The following is a 20,946-nucleotide window of genomic DNA, read 5'->3' on the forward strand; positions in this document are numbered from 1 at the left end:
AAGCATAGCGGTATTGAATTTATTTTAGGATACATTTCGTTTTCATATCATGCTGTCTAAGTACACTAACTAACAGTGTGCACTGTAAAACCTTTGTCTAATGTAATGCATCATGGATTTCTTGCCAGAAACTTTAGAAGAAGTAAGTTGACCTCATTCCAAGAATATAATTTTTGTAAATCTTTGTTTTACATTTTTTTAAAGTTTGGTTTTTCTTTGATATAGATAAAACGATTTGCTTGAAAGAACGATTTATGTTTGTATTGCTTCCAAAAGTCTACTTGCAATACACCAGTATTCATTTTTACAAATAAATTGCCAGTGTATTTGTGTGTGTTGACAACTAGTGAACTTGTTTACTTATTTAATTCAAAACGTTTTTTGCTTTATACTTAGTTACTTATAAACTGATCAAAAATATGTTAGACCCTGACGGAAACTACTACATATTACCTATTTTAGCCACTGATAGATTAAATCAAAAGAAACCCAATTGAGCAAAGGAAGTTTTTCTTTTGTATTAACTTGTTTTACTTATAATATCATGATGAATATTTCTTACAGTTTTCAAAAACCTTTGTTTTTAGTTGGATGCTGAAGAATTTGACATACCTGATGTCGAGATCCCAACACTGGAAAGTATTTTAAATGAAGTAAGTTAAAAATAAAATGTTTTTAGATAAGGCAGAATTTAAAAGTAGAAGGTTTTACTCATAATGCCTGTTGACTAATCTCATCCCCCATGACTTGAAATTATTGCCATTCTGAAAAATAGTAAGCTGCTTTTTAGATACTTTTACAGTACCATTATTATATATATTTATATTTTTTGTATCTTTAAATGAATATACGAAATTGAAGTGTATTGCTTGGTTTATGTTTATTTGTTTATGGTATAATAAAGCAAACTTTTTACACAAGTACGATACGGTAGTCTTTCTATTGCAAAAGTATTGCTTTGCAAGCAAAGTCTGTCATAATGTCACTACACTGTTTCATAGGCAGATGATGATGATTCTCTGATAGACCTTGACAGTGAAATTGAAGAAAATGGCCATGCAAGCACAGGTGATGTGATGTTGTTAATTTGTTGGCCACTGGATGGCAGATGATGCGTTTTTTGAGTTACTTTGGCTCAAAGTTTGTGAAAACTGGACTTGCTTCAGCAGTATAGGCTACTGTTGCATGCTTTGTGGTTTTTCTATGGTAAATGGTTGTTACGTTGACCATGGTCTCTTATAAACTGTGTGAAAATAATAATCATCATCATATCATATATATAATATACACTATATATACAGCCTGTGACAGCTCACTGCTGAGCGAAGGCCTTCCCTTTTTCTTGTCAATTCAGTCGATCGTTTGTTTTTATGTACCAGTTTGTTGTTCCACATTCTTTGTCAATTTCGTTTCCTCATTTCATTTTGGACTTTCCTCGTTTACGTTTGTTTTCCCAGGGTGTCCACTGTCCAAGTTGTTAATTTGTTAGTCCATCTGTTGTCCTGATGTCTTGCTATGTGACCTGTCCATGACCGTTTTAATTGTTTGATAGTTATCACACGGAATGGTCCGTTTCGGTGAGTCCGATCCCTTAAAGGGGGATTTTTTTAATTTTTTTTTTAAATTATCGGGTATCGTAGCCTAATTATCATTGCCGTTTTAGGGTTGGGGGTTAGGGTTAAGGGTTAGAGGTTAGGAACTCACCGAATCGGACTCACCGAATAGTAGCAGACCCGTTATCACAATCTCCCGTAACTTTATTTGATTTCGAATCCATTCAGCAGTTTTTTTTGTTTCGCCATGAGAATAATAACGGATTTGTTTGCTTGCAGATAATCTGGCTAGTCCATCACCTTCTAAAAAGCTGCAAATTCTTCCAGAGTTGAATGCGTTGAAAAACTGGGAGACTACGTCCATTACAAGCAATGAAGATCGAAGACGAAAGTAAGTGTTCATATAGTAAGCCATGGTTCATAACCATCATTTCTTACAACCATGTGTGCGTACTAGTTACATTGGCTTGAATGCACCCCTCCTCTCAAGGGGGGCTTTGTGGCTCATCATATGATGGACAAGGACGATAACGCTTAATTCAGGTTCTATTATGTACATTTGTTTGCAGAGAAAAGGAACAAGAAAGACATGGCAGCGTCTTATCTTTGGAGCAGCTGCAAGGTCTCTCGCATCAGATGACATCCGCTGCTGAAAGAGTGAATGCTGGCCGACCTGCTGCTTTGGTTGGTTGCATGATGTTACTATTAAGTGCAAGGAAACCAGTGACTAGGTTCATAGCAAACTAGTAAATCTAAACCCACTACTAGTTAAAAGTGACATAATGTTAATACATCAACGATCGTAATAAATTCTAATTTGGTTTATCACAGGCCGTTTCGACAGAAATAGCGATTGGGACGGCGCGCGGTCTAGTCCTGCTTTTCAGTAAGTTATTTTTTTATATTCATTAGCATAGTTGCTAACAGTATGTGATACATGAAAAGAAAGTTTGAAAGCCACATATACTGTCATGTTGTAATTCTTTGTGGATTATATTTGTGGGATGCTTGCATTTTGCAAATTTTAGCCATCTCCGTGTATTTCAAGTTTTTGTGTGCCTCGTTTCATTTTGAACGAGAAGGAATGTAACCTTTATACTTAGTAATTTTGTCAATACATAATAGTTTCATAGTGATTCTTCCCACTGCTTACAATTGTAGCCTAACTTGAAACTGCAGACATCTTGACTAAAATGGGCAGAAACTGATTTGATTTATGAAACTGCAGACATCTTGACTAAAATGGGCAGAAACTGATTTGATTTACATTGTATCCTCGTGTCTAATGTCACTATTTGGTTCTTCTATAAAACAAATTGTCTTCAACAGCTCGCATTTGCATTTTATTTAAACTTTGTCAAGTTCTTTTTCAATTTATTGTCGCATGCTTGTTTTCTCACATCACAGATTCTGATCAGAGATTGAAATACTGTCTCGGCAACACACAGATTGGTTCAAAATATGGCTCGGTGACCGCCTTGACTTTCAATACTGACACAACCCGACTGCTTGTAGGCTACGCTAAAGGAGAGGTAAGACCCATATGAAAAGAATTGCCCTAGCTGGGTTCCAGCAGTATATATATTAACTTTGTTTTTAATCCGACTTTGTCGATCAGTGTGCCTGTGCAATTGCGGTTCACTATGCTAAGCAACAGACAGCTGTTTGGCCACTTCGGAGTCGTTAGAGTTTAATTTCCTCAAATAGATTTGCAATTTTTTACCTGTTGGTAGTGATCAAACCCAATACGTAAACGGTGACGCCACATGGTATCTATCGGAATGGCCCGTTTCGGTAAGTCCGATTCGGTGAGTTCCCTATTCGGTGAGAGCCTGTTTCGGTGAGAGCCCTATTCAGTGATTTTTTTTTTAATTATTGGGTACCGTAGCCTAATTATCATTGCCGTTATAGGGTTTAAGAGTTAGGAGTTAAGGGTTAAGGTTAGGGGTTAGGAGTTAGAGTTAGGGGTTAGGGTTACGAGTTAGAGGTTAGGGTCTTATTTTAACGTTTAGCGACGTTAAAACGATGTAAAAGCGGCAATGATAATTAGGCTACGGTACCCGATAATTTTCAAAAAAAAATTCAAAAAAATCACCGAATAGGACTCTCACCGAAAAGGCTCTCACCGAATCGGACTCACCGAATAGAAGCAGACCCGGTATCTATGGCTCTATTGTGAAGATACTTCGCATAAAGCTACAGAATGTTCCTTTCGCCTTTAGTGAAAAAGTAATTATTCTTTTCCTTCACTAGATTCTAATGTATGACATAACAAACGGGAAGTTGTTACGAACCATAACAGACGCTCACCCTCCTGGATCGGCAGTGCTTCATGTTAAGGTTGGTGTGTGTGCATTGCGCAACGCAACGTGTTATTTTGATGCATTTATTCTATTAAGGTATATGCAAGTAAATTGCTTTTCCTATTGTTACTTTATAAATATAATAATAGACTGTTTCAACACGGGCGCTAATGTGAATAAAGGTTTTGATAAAAAATTTAATGTTAATATTCAAATGTTAATAAAATTTCCAGATAAAAATCGTTTGAATTTACCAATGATTTAAATAGATCCGCAGTGTCATGCATAACAAAATGAAAAAATAATTTGAAGAAAGTAGGCTACCGCATTAAATTGATCAGTATCAATTTAGCTCATTAGGTTATTTCGTTTTTTATTAATATGTTAGAGTTTAAAATGAAGTTGCTATTGCAAAATCAGTCACTTCTTCAATGCTATAGCAAAATTCTGAAACAACTTCTTTACATTGTGCTGAAGTCCATACCAGTTCCATAGTATGTCATTGTTGAAGTTCAATCACCGAACGAAAGCTCCAAATGCAAGACATGTTGAAAGATTTTATCCTTTTCTTTTGCAGTTCACAGATGATCCCACACTTGCAGTGTGCAACGACAGTGGAGGATCTGTATTCGAATTGAATTTCAGGTGCGCAAAATCGCTTTGTTCACAAACGTAACAATAGCGTAATTGTGAGGTTTCATTTTTATTGTCTTCGGTGTAATTTCGATAGCATGGCTGGATGTTATACAACTAGGGCTCCCACTCGGCATAAAATCATAAAATAGCATAAAATTTCACCCCCATCATAAAAAGTCATAAAATTGTCATAAAATTTAACCATTGGCATAAAAAAAATTTTTAAATCCAAATTACCTTGATTGGAGTGAGTGATCTTTTTAGGCAGTGTTTATTTTGCCTAAAAAGTAAAATCAACTTTTGCTATTAGACCCAATTATTTCAAAATCAGACCAAACAAATTTCAGAAATGGGTGCATGAATTTCTACAAAAAATGTATCAAATATCTGATTGATCATTTGCTTTTGAATCGACCAATACTGAAATATGCTCAGTATCTTCACCCAGAGAAACGAAGTGCTCATGGTGCTACCAATGCCATCTCGAATTTGACCATTAGAGTGGCTAGTGTGATGAAGGGATGTCTTTCATCTGTGTTTGACATTCCTAACTCAACAACAGTAGAAGAGCTTTGCGACAAGGTTAGGGATAGGGACCAGTGGCTGAGGTACCAGTATGAAGATGTTGAAGAGGAATGGTATAAAAAAAGCACAAGTGATACCACTAATGAGTCTACAACTTCCAAAAGTCAACATAAATATTCCTATTGGCAAGATGCCTTAGAAAGATGTGGGCAGCTGCTGGCTGATGAGTATGAAAACCCTCAATCAAGCTACAAACGAATTGACCACATTGGCTGAAAATAGTACAATTGCTTGACGAAAATGGTACTAAAAAATACACCCAACTTACCAATCTTGCTCTAACTGTTTGTGCATTAAGTCACGGAAATGCTGCTCCTGAACGCGGCTTTTCAATTAATAAGGCTCTACTTGCCAGCCATGGCTACACAATACAAGAAGATACCATTGTATCTTTGCGAATTGTTAAAGAATGGATAAATAAGTTTGGAGGCACTTTAAAATTGCCTATCACACAAGAACTTCGGCAACAAGTAAAAGGAGCAAGAAGTAAATATATGGCTTTTTTGGAAGAAACAAAGATTTTGAAAAAGCGGGAGAGGCAGAATTGCCAAGAGCAAGAAGATGCTACAGGACTTGAAACACAAAAGCTGTCTCGTAAGGCCTTGCTGAATGATGACATTGAGAGATGCGAGATTGGGTTGAAGACTGCAGAGGAAATTATTGAGCAAGGGAATGCTAAGCTGCAAGAGGCTCTTTCTAGTAAAACACTTCATAAAAACGAACTATTGTCTGCGCAGGCGAAAATTAGTATTGGCCTTGAGAGAAAGCGTCGGTGCGATAAAGAACTGGCTGCCCTTAAATTGAAAAAAGTGAAGTTGGGTTGAAACGTAAGGGTTATTGCTGCTCACCATACTTTGCATATTTGTGAAGTGGAATAGTGGCTTTTCAAAAGTTTTTGAAACGTTGTAGACTGTAAGGGCAGCCTTTGTGTTACACTTTCTGTACCTTTGTTTGCTTTGTTTTTTAATTTTATTGCATTTCTTCCTGTGGCCAATTGTGGTGTTTCAGTATAATTTTTGGAAAGTTGTAGAATGTAGGGCAGGTTTTGAGTATGAACATGTGACCAAATGTTCATAATCAACCACTTTGTATTGTGAATCGAAGCAATGTTATTCATTTTTAAAATCTAATACTGAAAATTTTACAAAGGAACCATATATACAGCTGGTAGTTTTCACATTTAAGTATTTTACATTGTAAGAATGTGGTGTGGTTGTTCTGAATGCAGTTTAATAAGCACTGCTGCTGTAAAAAGTGTTGGTTTAAAATAGTTTTGCCAATTTTTAGACCAAAACAGTTTTTAACGATTGTATTTTTACCATTCCAAGTCGTGAAATTGTTGTGTACATAATCTTAAAAATTTGCCCAAAACATAAAAAAAGCCATAAAATTGTACTGAATATCATAAAAAAAGCATAAAAAATAGCCTGTTTTGAGCATAAAATCATAATAAAATTGGACAACTCTAGCGTGGGACCCCTGTACAACCAATGCGAAACCTATCCTCCACCGAAACATAGTGAGCTTGCAGTAACAAATGTATCTGGTGCAGTGCTTGATCGCCATGAGACGATGCTTGATTCCTGGCGGTAATGTAGCATGGTAGAACCTCGCCCTTGTTCTGCTTTTCATTGACACGATTAGTTTTGACAAGACCTTTAAATGCTCATTGCTCACTAACATTGAACAGAAATTTTTAGTTGCCACTTTCATTTCACTTACGAAAACTAAACTACAACGGACAAAAACAAAAAATCAGACCAAATGAAGTTGAAAATAATCTTGAAACTCAGTGATCCTAACAGCGATGTTTTCGATTAGTAAACTTTCTTTTTCACACACAGGCGAGTAATGGGCGTACGGTCATGTGAATCCCGATGTCTCTTCTCCGGGAGGTAAGGTCCAAGCTTTGTAAGTTTGACTGCAATCCCTGAGCTGCTGCAACATCATGATTCTCAACCCAGCAGTGAACATGCTATTTAACATACAGTATTGTATCTGATACATGATGGTTCAGCGTTAAACTTCAAGAGCTGCCAATAGGCAACACATTACAGCTGTTTGTTTAACCAAAAAGGCTGCTAAGATTTCAACAAAAAAAGAAGTCAGTTTTAAACTATATCTTGCTACATTCCGTACTCCCCTCCGCTCTTGCTTGTTGAATATGAGCAATTGTCATCAGTCACGCCTTTTACAATGAACAATTATTTGTTCACAGTCGAGGAGAGGTTTGCACGATAGAGACGCTTCACTTGACTAAAGACATTGCTGATCATCCGTTGCGGGAACGTCATATACTTGCAATGGGAACACTGACAAAAGCAAGTTACCGAACACTTTGTTTTGTGTAAATGTCTAAAGATGTGTTTCATGCTTTACTTCTATGACTGACTATCACTCTATTTTTAAGGAACATGTTATTATGTCCAATTGCATAACTACTAACTAGTGTACCCTGGTCCCTCCTCCACAACTGATACATTTGTTTTTTTCTCTAGCAATGACCCTGCGCTTATGACTATTTTTTACACTAACATGTGTAAAGCAGTCATCATCATTATTTTCAGCCTGTGAGCCCACTGCAGAGCGTAAGCCTTCCCCTTTTCATGCCAATTTACATGATTATGTGCTAGTTGGTACCAATTGGTTGTATTGCATTGTTTGTCAATGTCGTCCCTCCATCTTACTTTTGGTTTTTTTTTCTTTCTTTTGGTTTCTCGTGGTGTCCATGTTGTTAATTTTTTAGTCCATCTATTGTCCTGATATCTTGCTATATGACCTGTCCAGGACCATTTTAATTTCTTGATTGTGCTCAATATATCTCGTAATTTCGTTTGATTTCTGATCCATTCGGCAGTCTTTTTGTCTCGCCATGTTAAACCCATCATGATTCGTTCATGTGCTCTCTGCATAGTTCTTAGTTTAAGTGTTAATTTCTTTGTAAGGTTCCAAGTTTCTGCACCATATGTAGCGGTTGGAAGGATGCATTGATCGTAGACTTGTTTCTTGAGAGAAAGAGGCAGTTTTGACTTAAATATCGAACTTGCTCTTCCGAAGGCTTGCCATCCAAGTGATATTCGTCTTTTGATTTCATCTTCTTTATTGGAGTTGGTTGTAATTTTTTGGCCAAGATATATATAGTGATCAACTTTTTCAATAGTCGCTCCGTCCAAAAGAATATTGTTGTCGGTAAAGCAGTAGCAGTTGCCAATTTGTTGAAAGAACGTTAATGAAAATTTATCAAGTTTTGACCTTATTGTGATTGTCAGTTTATTTATGTCTTCAGTTATGCCTTTTTTCAAATTTTTGGTGTGTTTTAGTTGTTGGTGGAATTGCTGAAAAAGTGTAGGAAAACTGTTGGTAATCGCTTATAAAACGATACTTTTCAGGTGATTGTGGTGACATTGCGGCCTCAGATCAAGATTTTGTTCTCCCATAAACTAACGGTGAGTGTGAGAGACTAGTCAAGTGTGGTATATAGCCTACTAATAAATAACTTGCAGGTAAAAAAAAAAAGAGTATTGTTGGAAAACGTATTGCGCAGCACCTAAATCATCTCACGCTTTCGCGTGAGCGCTTATCTACAAGTGATGAGGCAATTATTACTGCTATCGTTAAGAATAGCATTTTGTACAACTACACGGTTTATACGTCGTCGAAACACTGCAATTTAATATGTCTATTGTCTATCGATCCTGCAGATTAACCCAACATGCGTGCCCCTGCTAGCATGGCAGCTGACTGTCTTCCACTCGGACACGCATCGTTCCATAGACCCGATACTTATGTTTGGCCGAGGAGATGTGCTTTATTTCTTTCAGGTAAGTTTTTGCGATCGTGTGGTTTTGCATTCCGTGCTTAATTGGCAAAATCTCTATCTTACAATACACAATAGTTAATAGCACATGGGCTTCTTGAAACATAACGTAACCACAACGTTTATCACTTAAGCAACAAAATAACATTTTGTGACTTTTCAGTGAGAAACATTTGTTACATTTCTTCACAGTTTGGGTCATGGTCTCACGGTTCTCATGGTTTTCATGATTTTCACGGTTTTCATGGTCTCATGGTCAGAAACGAACATACCTTTCAGAGGGAGTTTGTAATTTTGCAACAAAAATAAACATGTAATTTCTTATAATAATCTTTGTGCAGTTTTGCCTCAGGATGTTGGATTTATGTTAAGATACGTTCTTTCAGCTTAAAAGTGAAAGTTGGGACTTGGTGAACTTTATCCACCTCAGGACTATGAACCTCACATACAAGCTAATAAACCTCGAGGTAAGATAAACTTTCCAGTCTGTGAAGGAGACCGTGCGTGACTTGGACAAGCACTCATTGATTTGCAGTCGGCTATCAACGTTTTGCTTATGTTGTTAACTTTCCTACAATTGATGTAAAATGCACTGAAAATTATGGCTAAGCTAAACACTTCAATCGTTTGTGTTGTAAACTGTTAGTTTTACTGGAGAATGATTCAGCGTTTTTATCTTTTGCTGATCGTGACTTGGCGTTCCTACAGTATAAGGCTAGTTCTTCTTCTTCTTCTTCTTTCGTTTGAGACTAGATCAAATTTCAGGGCAGGTGGTGGAGAGCCAGGTGAGTGTAGCTTCGTCCAGCGTTGCTATACCATGCGTTCCATTTGGTGCCTTGTAGATGGGACATTCGAGAACGACATGGTCAGCAGTTTGTTCCTCCGCGCCGCATTCGCAGGCCGATGAGGGAGCCAGACCCCACTTGTGCATGTTGGAATGGAAGCGACCGACTCCGGTTCGGATTCTGTTGAGCTTGACCCAAGTCGGCCGAGGAAGGTCCATACCAGGGGGGCGCGCCACCGGGTGGGGCATAAAACCATGTAGTTTGGTGTCGGTGGCGCACCATGCTGCATTCCAAGTGTCTTCCATGAAGTGTGCTGCGCTGATGGCACGATCGCTGAATGGTTGTAGTAATTCAACAGCAGCTGGCACAAAGGGGTGTCTTGACTTTAGTTGCCGGGGAGATTCCTGAGGTGGGATGTTGAGTTTTGCATGGAGCAAGTGGTCAGGATCCCCCGCCCGGCGAGCCAGGTGTATAATGGCTCCCTTTCGGCGAAGCTCAGCAGGTTGGATGCCTGCAAGGATTGGTAAATACTCTGTTGGAGTTGGGCGCAGGCATCCAGTCACAATTCGCAATGCGTCGTTGATTGGGCTGTCGATGAGGCGGGTGTGGGCACTGCGGCACCAGGCAGGGGCGCAGTATTCAGCAGTGGAGTGAACCAAAGCCAGGGTTGCAGTGCGCAAGGTGTCAGCACCTGCGCCCCAAGTTGTGCCTGCCAAACGTCTCAGCAGGGCGACGCGAGATGTCAGCTTTTTGCGTAGTGACTGTAAATGGTGACGGTATGTGAGTGACCTGTCAAGTGTAACCCCAAGGTATGTTGGTTCTGGGCAGGGCGGCAGAATTTTGCCGTTAACGGTCACTTTCAGATCACGTTTTGCCTCCCTGTTGTTGAGATGGAAGGCTGCCGTCACAGTTTTACTTTCGCTGAGCTTCAGTTTCCATTGATGAAGGTATCCAGATATGGTCGTCATGTCTTGGCTCAACGTCGTTTGTAATGATTGCCAGTCTTTCGCAGCGTGCAAGATGGCCAAGTCATCAGCATATGCATATTTGTGAGATGTTGTTGATGGTAGGTCATGCGTATAGACGTTGAAAAGGTGGGGAGCCAAGACTGATCCCTGTGGGACACCGTTTTTGAGTCGCCGCAGTCTACTTGGTTTTCCGCTTCCGGTGGTAAGGGTAAAACTCCTGTTGTGGATGAGTTCCATGATCATTTTGACCATGTGCCTGTCAGGGAGTAGGCGGAGTAGCTTGTACACTAGGCCACGGTGCCAAACAGTGTCATAGGCTGCTGTTAGGTCGATAAAAACAGCCCCCGCTTTCTTTTTTGCCGAGAAACTTTCCTCAATATCCTGAGTTAGTAGTGTGACTTGGTCTACAGTTGACCTCCCGTGTCGGAATCCAGCTTGTTCGTTGGGAAGCAGTGGGTCAATTATTGGTTCGACACGGGCGTAGATCAGTCTCTCAAGGATCTTGAAAGGGATGCAGAGCAAGGAGATGGGGCGATAGCTCTTTGCATCGTCTAGTGGTTTGTTTGGCTTAGGGATCGCGACGACCAGAGATCTTCTCCATACTTTAGGAATCTTGAGGCGGCGCAGGCAGGACGACAGGAAATCGCATAACCAGGACTTTAGAATATAACCAGCGTGGATGATAAGCTCTGGACATATCCTATCTGGACCAGGGGCCTTACCAGGTTTTAGGTGCTTGAGGGCAGCATTGAATTCGCTCCGTGAGAAGGAGCTAGAAATGCTCTCCTGGTCAGGTGTGTTGATCTTCCAAAGCTTTGTCACTTCTTTGGTAACAAACCGATCGGAGGTACGATCACACGGCTTATATATCCCATTTTTTTATTACCTGTGATGCGATCTTATTAGCAGGAATGGGACATTGTCGGGGTGATTGTCTTGATCGTCCCGTAAGGTTATTGAGTGTGCTCCACGCTGTACGGCTTGAGTGCGAGAGATCGATAGATTGGATGGTCTCTGTCCAGCGTTCTTTTCTTTTTGCATCGAGTCTTTCCAGAAGAGCCTTGGCGGCTGAGGGTGCTGTTTGACCATCTGAAGAGCTAACAAAAGATTGATAGAGGCGCTCGCACTCTGCATCCCAGCACGGAGTGTAGTTACTTCTACGACCGCGAGGGATGGCTTGTTTGGCACATGTTAAGATGGTGTTGCAAAAGTCCTGGTAGGCCTCGTCCACATTGTGACAGTTAGGTGGAGGTAACTCATTTGTAATTGTGGGGGTACACTGGGATGGCCGTCGGAGTGAATGGCGAGGGAGGTGGCTTGTAGATATTTACGATTTCGTAGCCGTTGACGTCCACACTTAGCCATTCAATCTCTGAGTCTGAAGGGGATTGTTCAACCAGTCTCCAGTTCAGCTTCTCGTGGACAAACGTGGCTAGGCCGTGTGTCCTGCTTAGGATTGACCCAGCTAGTGAGTAATTTGGGATCACTAGCCTGTCTGCGCTGTGGCAGTGGGTCTCCTGGAGGATGATGATAAGGGCCTTTTGTTGTTGAGCTACTCTTTGTACGACATCGATTTTAGCAGTCGTAAGGCCTTCAACGTTAAGCTGTAGGATGTTGGGACTTTTTCTGGCTTCTTTCTTCGTTCTCTGGGGCCGAGGGTTTATCCTTTTACCACCCCAGAGACGCCCTGATGTGTCTCTGTTTGTTGTCATTAGCCTGTTTTGTGCAGTTACCAGGACTCACCGCGAGGAGGTTGACAACATGAGTCCCATTTGTTGATAAGGCTAGTTGGTTACAGGTGACTTCCTTTTAAAATGTGCTCAAATGTTTGAAGCATGCGGTTGCAAAACGTGTCGTTACTGTACTTCTGTTTTTCATCTGAAAACGCAAAAAAGGAAAAAAAAGACGTTGAAACTGTGCCGAGCAAGAAGACAAGGCAAAATGTGATAACGAGATGACAAAGCATGTTTTTCCAAAACTGTTTGTCACTTCATATCACGCACAGCATTTTCGTTTGTGTCAAAATGACTAAGTACTTTGCCATTGTTCATCTTGTTTGTGCTGTGTCTTCCACATACAATGAAACGCAATTAAAACGAAAGGAAATGACTCGGCGCAAAGGTTTTCATTTAACTTTTCCGAACGAAAAGAATTATGCCTTTGACAGTTCTTTATTGTTTGATTATGTCATAACCCTGTAGCCACTGTACATTATTTTCTAGTTTCAGGAGTAAAGTTTTCGTACATTTATTATTCGCATTTTCACACGCAGTGGTTGAATTCCCGGACAGTGTTGCTGCTGGACATGCATGAGCGCGCTCACGTGGTCGACGTGGACTCACAAGATGGGCTCGAAACAACATCAGTGGACCATGTCAAACTTGTCTACAGTAGCGCCACCTTCAAGTCGATTGCTACCGGGGGGAACGTCAGCCAGGCACTGGTAGGTGGATATGACTGTCTGTCATGAAGCGTTCAGCGTTTTTTAAAATGTGGAATATGTAAAATGTGGAATCCTTTCTCCTCCTACGAAGCTAACCCCAACAAACTGTCAGCTTGAGACGATTGACTAATTTGTTAACTGATAAATCTTTATTGCTTTCAATACCTTATTTCTGGTCCACTGCATTTTCATAAACGTCTTAATTTTTTTCTCCGTATTTTAAAAATTATAAAGCATCTGGCAACCCTGGAGCTGGAGTCAACATCGAAGTTGCACGGTCAGGAATTGACAAGCTGTTGTCGTACATTGTTCGCTGGGCTCCGCATCCCTGCTTATAGCATCATCACTTTTTCATCAGTCTTTAACATTCTTTGGTAGACCGATGCTGTTTTGAGCAGTGTACTTCCGACATACATCGAATAGACTTTTCATGGCAAATGACACCTGTTTTTGGTAGCGTGTTGTGGAGCTGGCTTTGCGATTCTGGTTTGGTCTACGACATTTAGACGTCACTTTGACGAGACAATGTGGACTGCTCACTAAGTGTCCGGTCCATTTTGGCGTCTGTTCACGTTTTTAGCTTTTTTCACGTTACGATTTCATATTTTAATTGTGGGCTAACTATTTACAATACTTCTTCATCATACTCCAAACTCGGTTTTGGTTTAGTGGGATTGACGATTCTTTCCTTGCAGCAATTGTTCCTATCGTCAGGTTGATCTATGATTCTATGGTCTCCTTTATAATTGGTATGATAATATTTTAAAGCAATTCAAATTGGTGAAACTTTATCTTGTTTACTCACAGGCAGTGATAGGAGACCACGCTTGCTACCAATCAGTGTCGAGCTACAGATCCACCGTGTATTTCCTCGGCACTGGCGCCGTCCATTCTGCTACCGTGCATACGTGGGACGAGAGGATACGGTTGGCGCTATCTAACGGACACAAACAAGCTCTGGAATTAGCTCTAACTTTTTTCAATGGTTCCGCAAAAGCTGTTGTTGGTGAGCTGGTTAGATTCTATTGTCACTTTTAATAAAATGGTGTTTGAAACATTTGCACATTTGAAACTTTGTCTGGTTTGTTTTTATTTCTTGCTTATCCCCAGACAACAAAATCCGTCATTTTTACATTGATCCAACTGTCTGGGTCCCTTACGGGGAAATCCAATCCTAATGAGGATTATTTTTACAGGACTTCCACCAGATCCCAAGTTGAGGAAGAATGTCGTCTCGGAAATGGTGAGAAGCTTTTCAATTATCCACCGATTCTATAGCTATGTCTTGGCAAGATACTTAATGTCTCCAAGTCAACTACTGCGTGGTGGGCGCGAATCTGCCTACTACGACTTGTGAGGCATTCCGGAATCGTACGGCGTTTGTTCCTAATAACTTTTTTAAATCAAAGTACTTCTGCCGTTTTGTTGTTAGACCCATTCACTTCCTCGGTGGCTTAGTGGATAGTGTGCCTGCCTTTGAGTCAGTAGACGATGGTTTGATACCCTGTTTGATCATTCCAAAGACTTATTAAACTGGTACTGAAACTTGCGGACTGCTTGGCACTCACCAAAGGAAAGGATTCAGGATAATAATCAGATGAGCCTCTATACGGCTGCGCTGGCATTGTTTGTTTTGTAAAGCGCTGAAGGCAACGCATATTTGATGGATATTATATATACAATATATATATATATACAATACATATTAAATATTATACATACATATTATACATATTATACATATTATATTATACATATTAAATTATACATATTATACATATTATATTATACATATTATATTATACATATTATACATATTATACATATTATATTATACATATTATATTATACATATTATACATATTATATTATACATATTATACATATTATATCACAGTTCTAGGACTTCAAATGTATCCTGTCTAAATGACGCTTCAACTTTCAGATGCTGAATATTTTGGTTGAGTACGTTGATCTCTCGATGACTAAGCTATGTCCGGACAGTGGGAAGTTGCAGGTGAATTTTTGCAATAAAAGATATGATAAAGCTTTGGTGGAGAGTTTGCATTTTTAAACCATTTTTTTAACATTATGTTAAACCCGCTAAGGTTACTTTGTTTTGCTTGTCAATGAAAGATATGCGGTACAATTTATTGCTTGACAAATAAAAAAATGTAATATTGTAAAGCGTATCCCAGTCAGCATATCGATCTTTTTACATTGTTTCAACGTCTGCAGATGTTTGTGCACTACTCAACTTGTGTTTCAGGTCTTGATAGCCTTCTACAGGAAGGTTGTACCTTTGTGCGTGGAGCAGTGCCTTCTGATAGACCGCGTCGATGTGTTGTTTGGAAGGTATGTCATCAAAACGTGTTTTCAATGTAAAAAAATCACTTAGTAAAAGGGTCTTTCTCACCGCTATCAGAAACCACTACGATGTGCTTGCTGCTTAAATGACTTGTTTTACATTTGTTGTCGTATCCAGCCTTACTTACACCTATTAATTGAAGATTTGCCTGCCTGAAGGCATGCCTTTGTGTCTTGCCAAAGTTACATGCTCTTGAGCGGTGTCGAACCAGCGTGCTTTCAAACGTCGAACCGAAGCTCTCACCACTCACCCATGCAGCCTACAAGAACACCAACCTACCCTAGCAACCAGTGTGATATGCTTAATGACTTTTTTCGTTTGCTTTTCTCTCATAGAATATACGAACGTTTCAAGGCTGACTGCGTTGCCCACGGTGCCTTTCTGGAGTGTCTGGAGCCTTACATCCTAAACGACCGTTTGCAAAGTGTCAGTCCTGAAGTTATGAAGAACTTTGTCGACCACTTTCAAGCTAAAAGTAATTGTTGAAATTGATGTTTTTATGCAATTTACTTTCACTACTCTTCAAAACAAGAAGCACTAGGCTAGATAAAAAGAAGTTGTAGTTAGATAGTTGGATTATGTTTAATGAAGTTGCTCTATCGAACGTGCAAATAGTTTAAATAAATTCAGTTGAAACTTGTTATTTTATCAACACTATCCTTATAAAAAAACGTTCTTTTACTGTTAAAATTCCAAGACTATAATTGAAACTTACTTTCAGACATGCTGACAAATGTGGAAAAGTGTTTACTTCATCTCAATATTGAAAGTTTGGATTTCAACCAGGTTGATTGTTGTTTGTTGCTATCACTACAGTTTGTTCAATACTTTACAGACTAACTGACAATTTGTTTAATACTTTACAGACTAACTGACAGTTTGTTTAATACTTTACAGACTAACTGACAGTTTGTCTAATACTGCCCTAACCCTATCAGGTTTAAAAGAAATAGCTGTCTCTTGTTATATGCTTCTTTAGCTTGAAAAAAACGGATACACGACTTTTTGCCGCCGTCCGAATGACGCAAACACTAATGACGCCATCTTTAAGCGCAAGACCTGAATGACGCAAGATCAGTTATTCGTGTTCGCGTAATTCGGACCGCGGCATTACCGTGTACCATGAATAAACACAGAAATTAAGTTTGTGCGTAATTCGTTCTTAGGATGCGCATTACCATGGTGCGCGAAACGTTAGTAAAGCAATAAAAAGCAGTCGTGTGTTTCTGCTTTTACATTTCTTTTCATCAGATGAACATTGCAAATATTGCTGGAGAAATTAATCCTGATGACCACCCAAGCTTTCCAGGATGCTGTTAACATCTGTGATTAACTTCTTCAATCAATGGTCACGCGATGAAGAAAGCAATAGTCCAAACAGCAAAATCCGTCATTTTTACATTGATTCAACGTCTGCAGTCGTTGAATCAATGATCACTCCAGAGCCTTCCTAGCATTGTCCACTCCAGAGCCTTCCATGTTGCTAAGATTAATGGCACCGTTAGAGATGCTTTCATATTATATTCACTGTATGCATCTTAATAGGTAATGCACTTATGTTGGGCGCATGGGCTCTACGACGCCATCATAAACATCCATACCAGGGCAATGAAGGACTTCGTCGGACCGTTGTGCGAGTTGCTGGTGCTTCTGTCTTCTTCCCTTGACTCTGGCATCCCATTAAGTGGTGAGCATCACATTCTAATTTATTTTTTAGGCAAGTAGTAACACATGGCACCATGATATTGATTTTCTTGACATGGTTTTGTATAAAGAACGACAAACTCAGTGGTAACTCACGAAGGCAAACGTACAACGCAATAACATCATAACCTTTTTCTCTACATGTAGCTCATTCTGGATCAAACATAAATATCAACATTGGTTGCGGTATTGATAGCTACAAATAAGCTGACTGATTGAAGGGACGTTTATCCTCAGAATTGGAAAGCCTTTTCTGCGGCGTAGGCTTGGCCTCTTGGCATAGACCTATTTGTGGAGGATTTGACTCTTTTGATGCAAGCTTGCTTACCAATTTCGGCAGTATAAAGTTTCCGCTTATGGGTGAAGTATTGCTACTTGAAAATCATTCTAGAGATCCGGGAGCTGACGAGCTCAGCCTATGGGCCACATGCGCCCCATAGGCCCCAGTTTAGGCCACCCTGGGCCTGAAGTACATATTGAGCCTTGGATTACTCTACGGTCTACGCCTTACAAAATTCCTATTACTTTTAGACAAAATGATGACGTTGGGCAACAAGCTACTTGTGTATGTGAGTTGCTGCCTGGTAGGAGTGGCTTACCCTCGTGGGATGATAGACTACGAGACGTCGTTGCTGGCCAAACAGACGGTAAGTTGTTGTTATTAAATACTTTATTCTTACAATAATGTTTTAAAGGCATACTAAATGAAATTTTCAAACCGGAATTAAGCATTAAAATGCGTAAACTGAACACTCAAGAATACATTTCATAAAAAATTACTGAAAAAAAATTGTTTTCAATGGCGCTGGCAAGGCGCAAAGTCCAGTGTTTCATTTATTTTTTATTTTTTGCAAAATGACCAAGAAGTGGAAAAACTGCTCGAGAATTACGTCACCAGCGACTAGCAGCAGCATTATCAAAAGTGTTTTCCCGCGTTGGGTTGGAAAGTTCAAACGTGTTGCGTTCCAAGAATTTTCACCTTGATTCAATTCCGGTTTTGAAACCTCTGACAAAAGCACGCGCGCAATGGTGGTCAGACCGCAATGGGGCAAAATTTTATTGAAAATCGTTTTATGGTAGCAAGTTAAACACAAAGAACGTGGAAAATCGCCAAGTCAGGTTTTTCCTTTAGTATGACTTTAAGTTCATGATATTTCTAATTTTTAATATCAAATGCTAATCTTGAATGAATTTATTATCAAATACTTACAATCTTTTCTCAAGTGGTATTTTTGAACAAGCCAGCTGGAGTACGGACGTACGGAGTTAACAGCAGCAACACTCGTGCGATTATGCCCGTAACCCATGATAGTTAGTTCTTGTTTGTTACTATTGACGCAAGCGCCAGTATGTTAGAGTGTGAGACAAAGCTAGATGCAACACTTTACAGTTTAATCATCTTGACATTAATATTGGATGAAATGAGTGCAAAGTTACAAAATTTTAACAGAAAACTAAAACCATTTGAGACTAGTATCAATAGCAAGGCTGACAAAAGATTTGTGATGGGCGGATTGAAGAAATGCTGTACTTTGTGCAATGTTTCGATGTGTATTGATGTGGGTATTAGACGAGGAACATGATCCATTTTGGGTAGCTAGACCTGTTTTGGTTGGTTTAAACTCCTACAAAGCCGCAATTTGCCATTTACTGAACACTTGGTTCGTTCTTGCTTTATATCAAACGCGATGTTTTTTGCAAAATAATTAACTCGCAATCTTCTTGGATCGTGGTCTCTGAGGCCTCTGTTTTGTCGGCACAGCTAAGTAATTACAGCTCTTTGAATGAACCATCATCGTTCACAATGTACGCAGATGTTTGACTGCCTGGTTAAGCCAACATTAAAAGAACATAACCTCCCCGGGTTGTACCCAGTAATCACAATCCTTCTCCGGTTCTCAACAAAGGAATTCCTCAACGTTTTGTCTTTGGTAAGTTTGTAACCTCAATCATGTAAACTTTTTGATTTTAGTATTGCTCGCTTTAAGTTAAGTGTTGGTAGAGTGTTATGTCGCTCTAAGCTGAAATGTTTTTAAGACTTTCCCAAAATGTTTTTTTAATGTAAAGTTTAGCTTTGGTCGATGTCTCCATGTCAAAGACACCGTTGTACTTTGTACCTTGTTCTATTCTATGACATCCTGTGTTGTGTTCCAGTCGTTTTCCGAACCCGACTTTGATGGATCTGACGGATTTTCCAAGGTTCAAAATTTTGTCGACATCCTTCTGCAAGTTATGTTGGAAAGTGAAGGCTTTAAGGTGAACTGCTGTTGTGGACGTGTGATTCATCTTTTTTAAATAATTTTACTCTCTTAAAACACCAAAATCTTTTAAGTAAGAAATTGTTAAAATTATTAAATCTTGATTCAAAGGTTTTTGTTGTTGTTTTTGATTGAAGGTTTTTGTGGAAGTCTTTGAACTGAAATAAACGTTCAAAGTTACAATGAACGACACGAATAATCACGCACGAGAAGGAATATTACTCTGTACAAGAACGCTTTATTAAAACTTCAAAAGTCCTTAAACCTTCGCAATACGGGGAACAGGAGACGTTAGATCTTAGAGAAATAAAAACAAACTCTTCAACATGATGCTTGCTCTGTAAACAGAATATCTTGGTTTACCAGTCCATCTATAATTCTATACGCCACAAATGTACATTCTGCCTGATTATCTCACTGTTGAAGATGGAACGGCGGCTAGAGATGGTTTATTAAAGTCAACTTCGTAGCTCCAGTCTTTATTAACCAAATAACCTTCTTTTAAACAGCTACAAAGTGCGTTGAAAAAGCATTAAATGAACCTAATTTCTTTCCACAGCCAGAGCAGGTTGGCTGCCTGTTCACCTTCTTGGCCCGGCAGTCGGCCAGGCAGGACTCCCGGTTGAAACTGAACCCAACCTTGAAGTCTCAGGTTGTTGAGTTTCTCACTACGCCAGGAGACGACGCCACCGATCATGAAGAGAGACAACAGGTTGTACTCGGATGTCTGTGTTGAAAAGCTACGGTTTGTCTTATGCGGTCACAATGTAAAAACTATTGTACGTACACTCGTACAGTTTTTTCTTTACGATCATTAGATAATTTTCTTTAGGGTGTCAGTTCATAGATGCTAAATTCTGTCACGACACATACAACTATTTTGAAAAAATATTTCAATTTCATTTTACTAACGATCGTATGATGGCTCTTGACAGGCTTTAGTTGAGCTCCTACAATGTGGCGTACTGGAGCACAGCGACAACAGCAGACTGATCACGTTGGCAGAAAGAGCCTCGTTCTATCGAGTGCTCAGGTTCCTACATTCGCAGAAGCGCAGATTCGATTTGGTCTTCACCGCACATTTGAAGGATCCTGCTCAAAAGGTAAGACCTCGTTCATATCATAAAGACGTTTTGTTTTGGTACAAACCAAAAACAGGCGTAACATATGCACGGTTCAACCGGAATAATTATGCTATGTATTATGCCTGGCTTCTCATGTAGAGAAATATTGAAGACTGATTACAAAGATGCTAAGACAATATTCCGCAAATTGTGATAGTAACAAAAATATTACAACCTGACCTAGTCGTTAACTTGTTTTTCCTGCAATGAGCACTCTCTCGTATAGCGAGCCTGTTGCGTTTTGCTAACTTATCTATATCTGCCTGTTGAGCCCTGGGTTGAAAGATTTGATGATCAAGAACGCGGACAAGTTGTCCGGGTTCGACACCAAGATTCAGGAGGCATTGATCATCAAATCTTTATCTATATCTGTCCTGTTTCCACGATAGCTATAAGACTTTA

At 39.5% G+C, this 20,946-nt stretch overlaps 1 protein-coding gene across 1 annotated transcript in view; it reads left to right on the plus strand.

The window, feature by feature from the left end:
- The first annotated feature begins 7 nt into the window (after positions 1–7).
- The window catches only part of LOC145783635 (vacuolar protein sorting-associated protein 8 homolog), a 29,412-nt gene continuing 8,473 nt past the window's right edge, over positions 8–20,946 (plus strand). Inside the window, exons 1-27 of the mRNA XM_082595529.1 lie at positions 8–142; positions 588–653; positions 1,002–1,068; positions 1,833–1,944; positions 2,123–2,237; positions 2,385–2,439; positions 2,961–3,085; positions 3,807–3,893; positions 4,434–4,501; positions 6,922–6,972; positions 7,296–7,398; positions 8,467–8,523; positions 8,779–8,898; positions 9,281–9,361; positions 12,920–13,090; positions 13,898–14,096; positions 14,287–14,333; positions 15,036–15,107; positions 15,360–15,445; positions 15,794–15,933; positions 16,180–16,244; positions 17,004–17,145; positions 17,694–17,809; positions 18,977–19,093; positions 19,317–19,418; positions 19,980–20,132; positions 20,356–20,523. Coding sequence (XP_082451655.1) covers positions 113–142; positions 588–653; positions 1,002–1,068; positions 1,833–1,944; positions 2,123–2,237; positions 2,385–2,439; positions 2,961–3,085; positions 3,807–3,893; positions 4,434–4,501; positions 6,922–6,972; positions 7,296–7,398; positions 8,467–8,523; positions 8,779–8,898; positions 9,281–9,361; positions 12,920–13,090; positions 13,898–14,096; positions 14,287–14,333; positions 15,036–15,107; positions 15,360–15,445; positions 15,794–15,933; positions 16,180–16,244; positions 17,004–17,145; positions 17,694–17,809; positions 18,977–19,093; positions 19,317–19,418; positions 19,980–20,132; positions 20,356–20,523 — 2,715 coding nt within the window. The 5' untranslated portion in view covers positions 8–112. The remainder of the gene's footprint in view (positions 143–587; positions 654–1,001; positions 1,069–1,832; positions 1,945–2,122; positions 2,238–2,384; positions 2,440–2,960; positions 3,086–3,806; positions 3,894–4,433; positions 4,502–6,921; positions 6,973–7,295; positions 7,399–8,466; positions 8,524–8,778; positions 8,899–9,280; positions 9,362–12,919; positions 13,091–13,897; positions 14,097–14,286; positions 14,334–15,035; positions 15,108–15,359; positions 15,446–15,793; positions 15,934–16,179; positions 16,245–17,003; positions 17,146–17,693; positions 17,810–18,976; positions 19,094–19,316; positions 19,419–19,979; positions 20,133–20,355; positions 20,524–20,946) is intronic.

This window comes from Aplidium turbinatum, chromosome 1 (assembly GCF_918807975.1).
Source record: "Aplidium turbinatum chromosome 1, kaAplTurb1.1, whole genome shotgun sequence".
In the NCBI taxonomy this organism is placed as follows: Eukaryota; Metazoa; Chordata; class Ascidiacea; order Aplousobranchia; family Polyclinidae; genus Aplidium; species Aplidium turbinatum.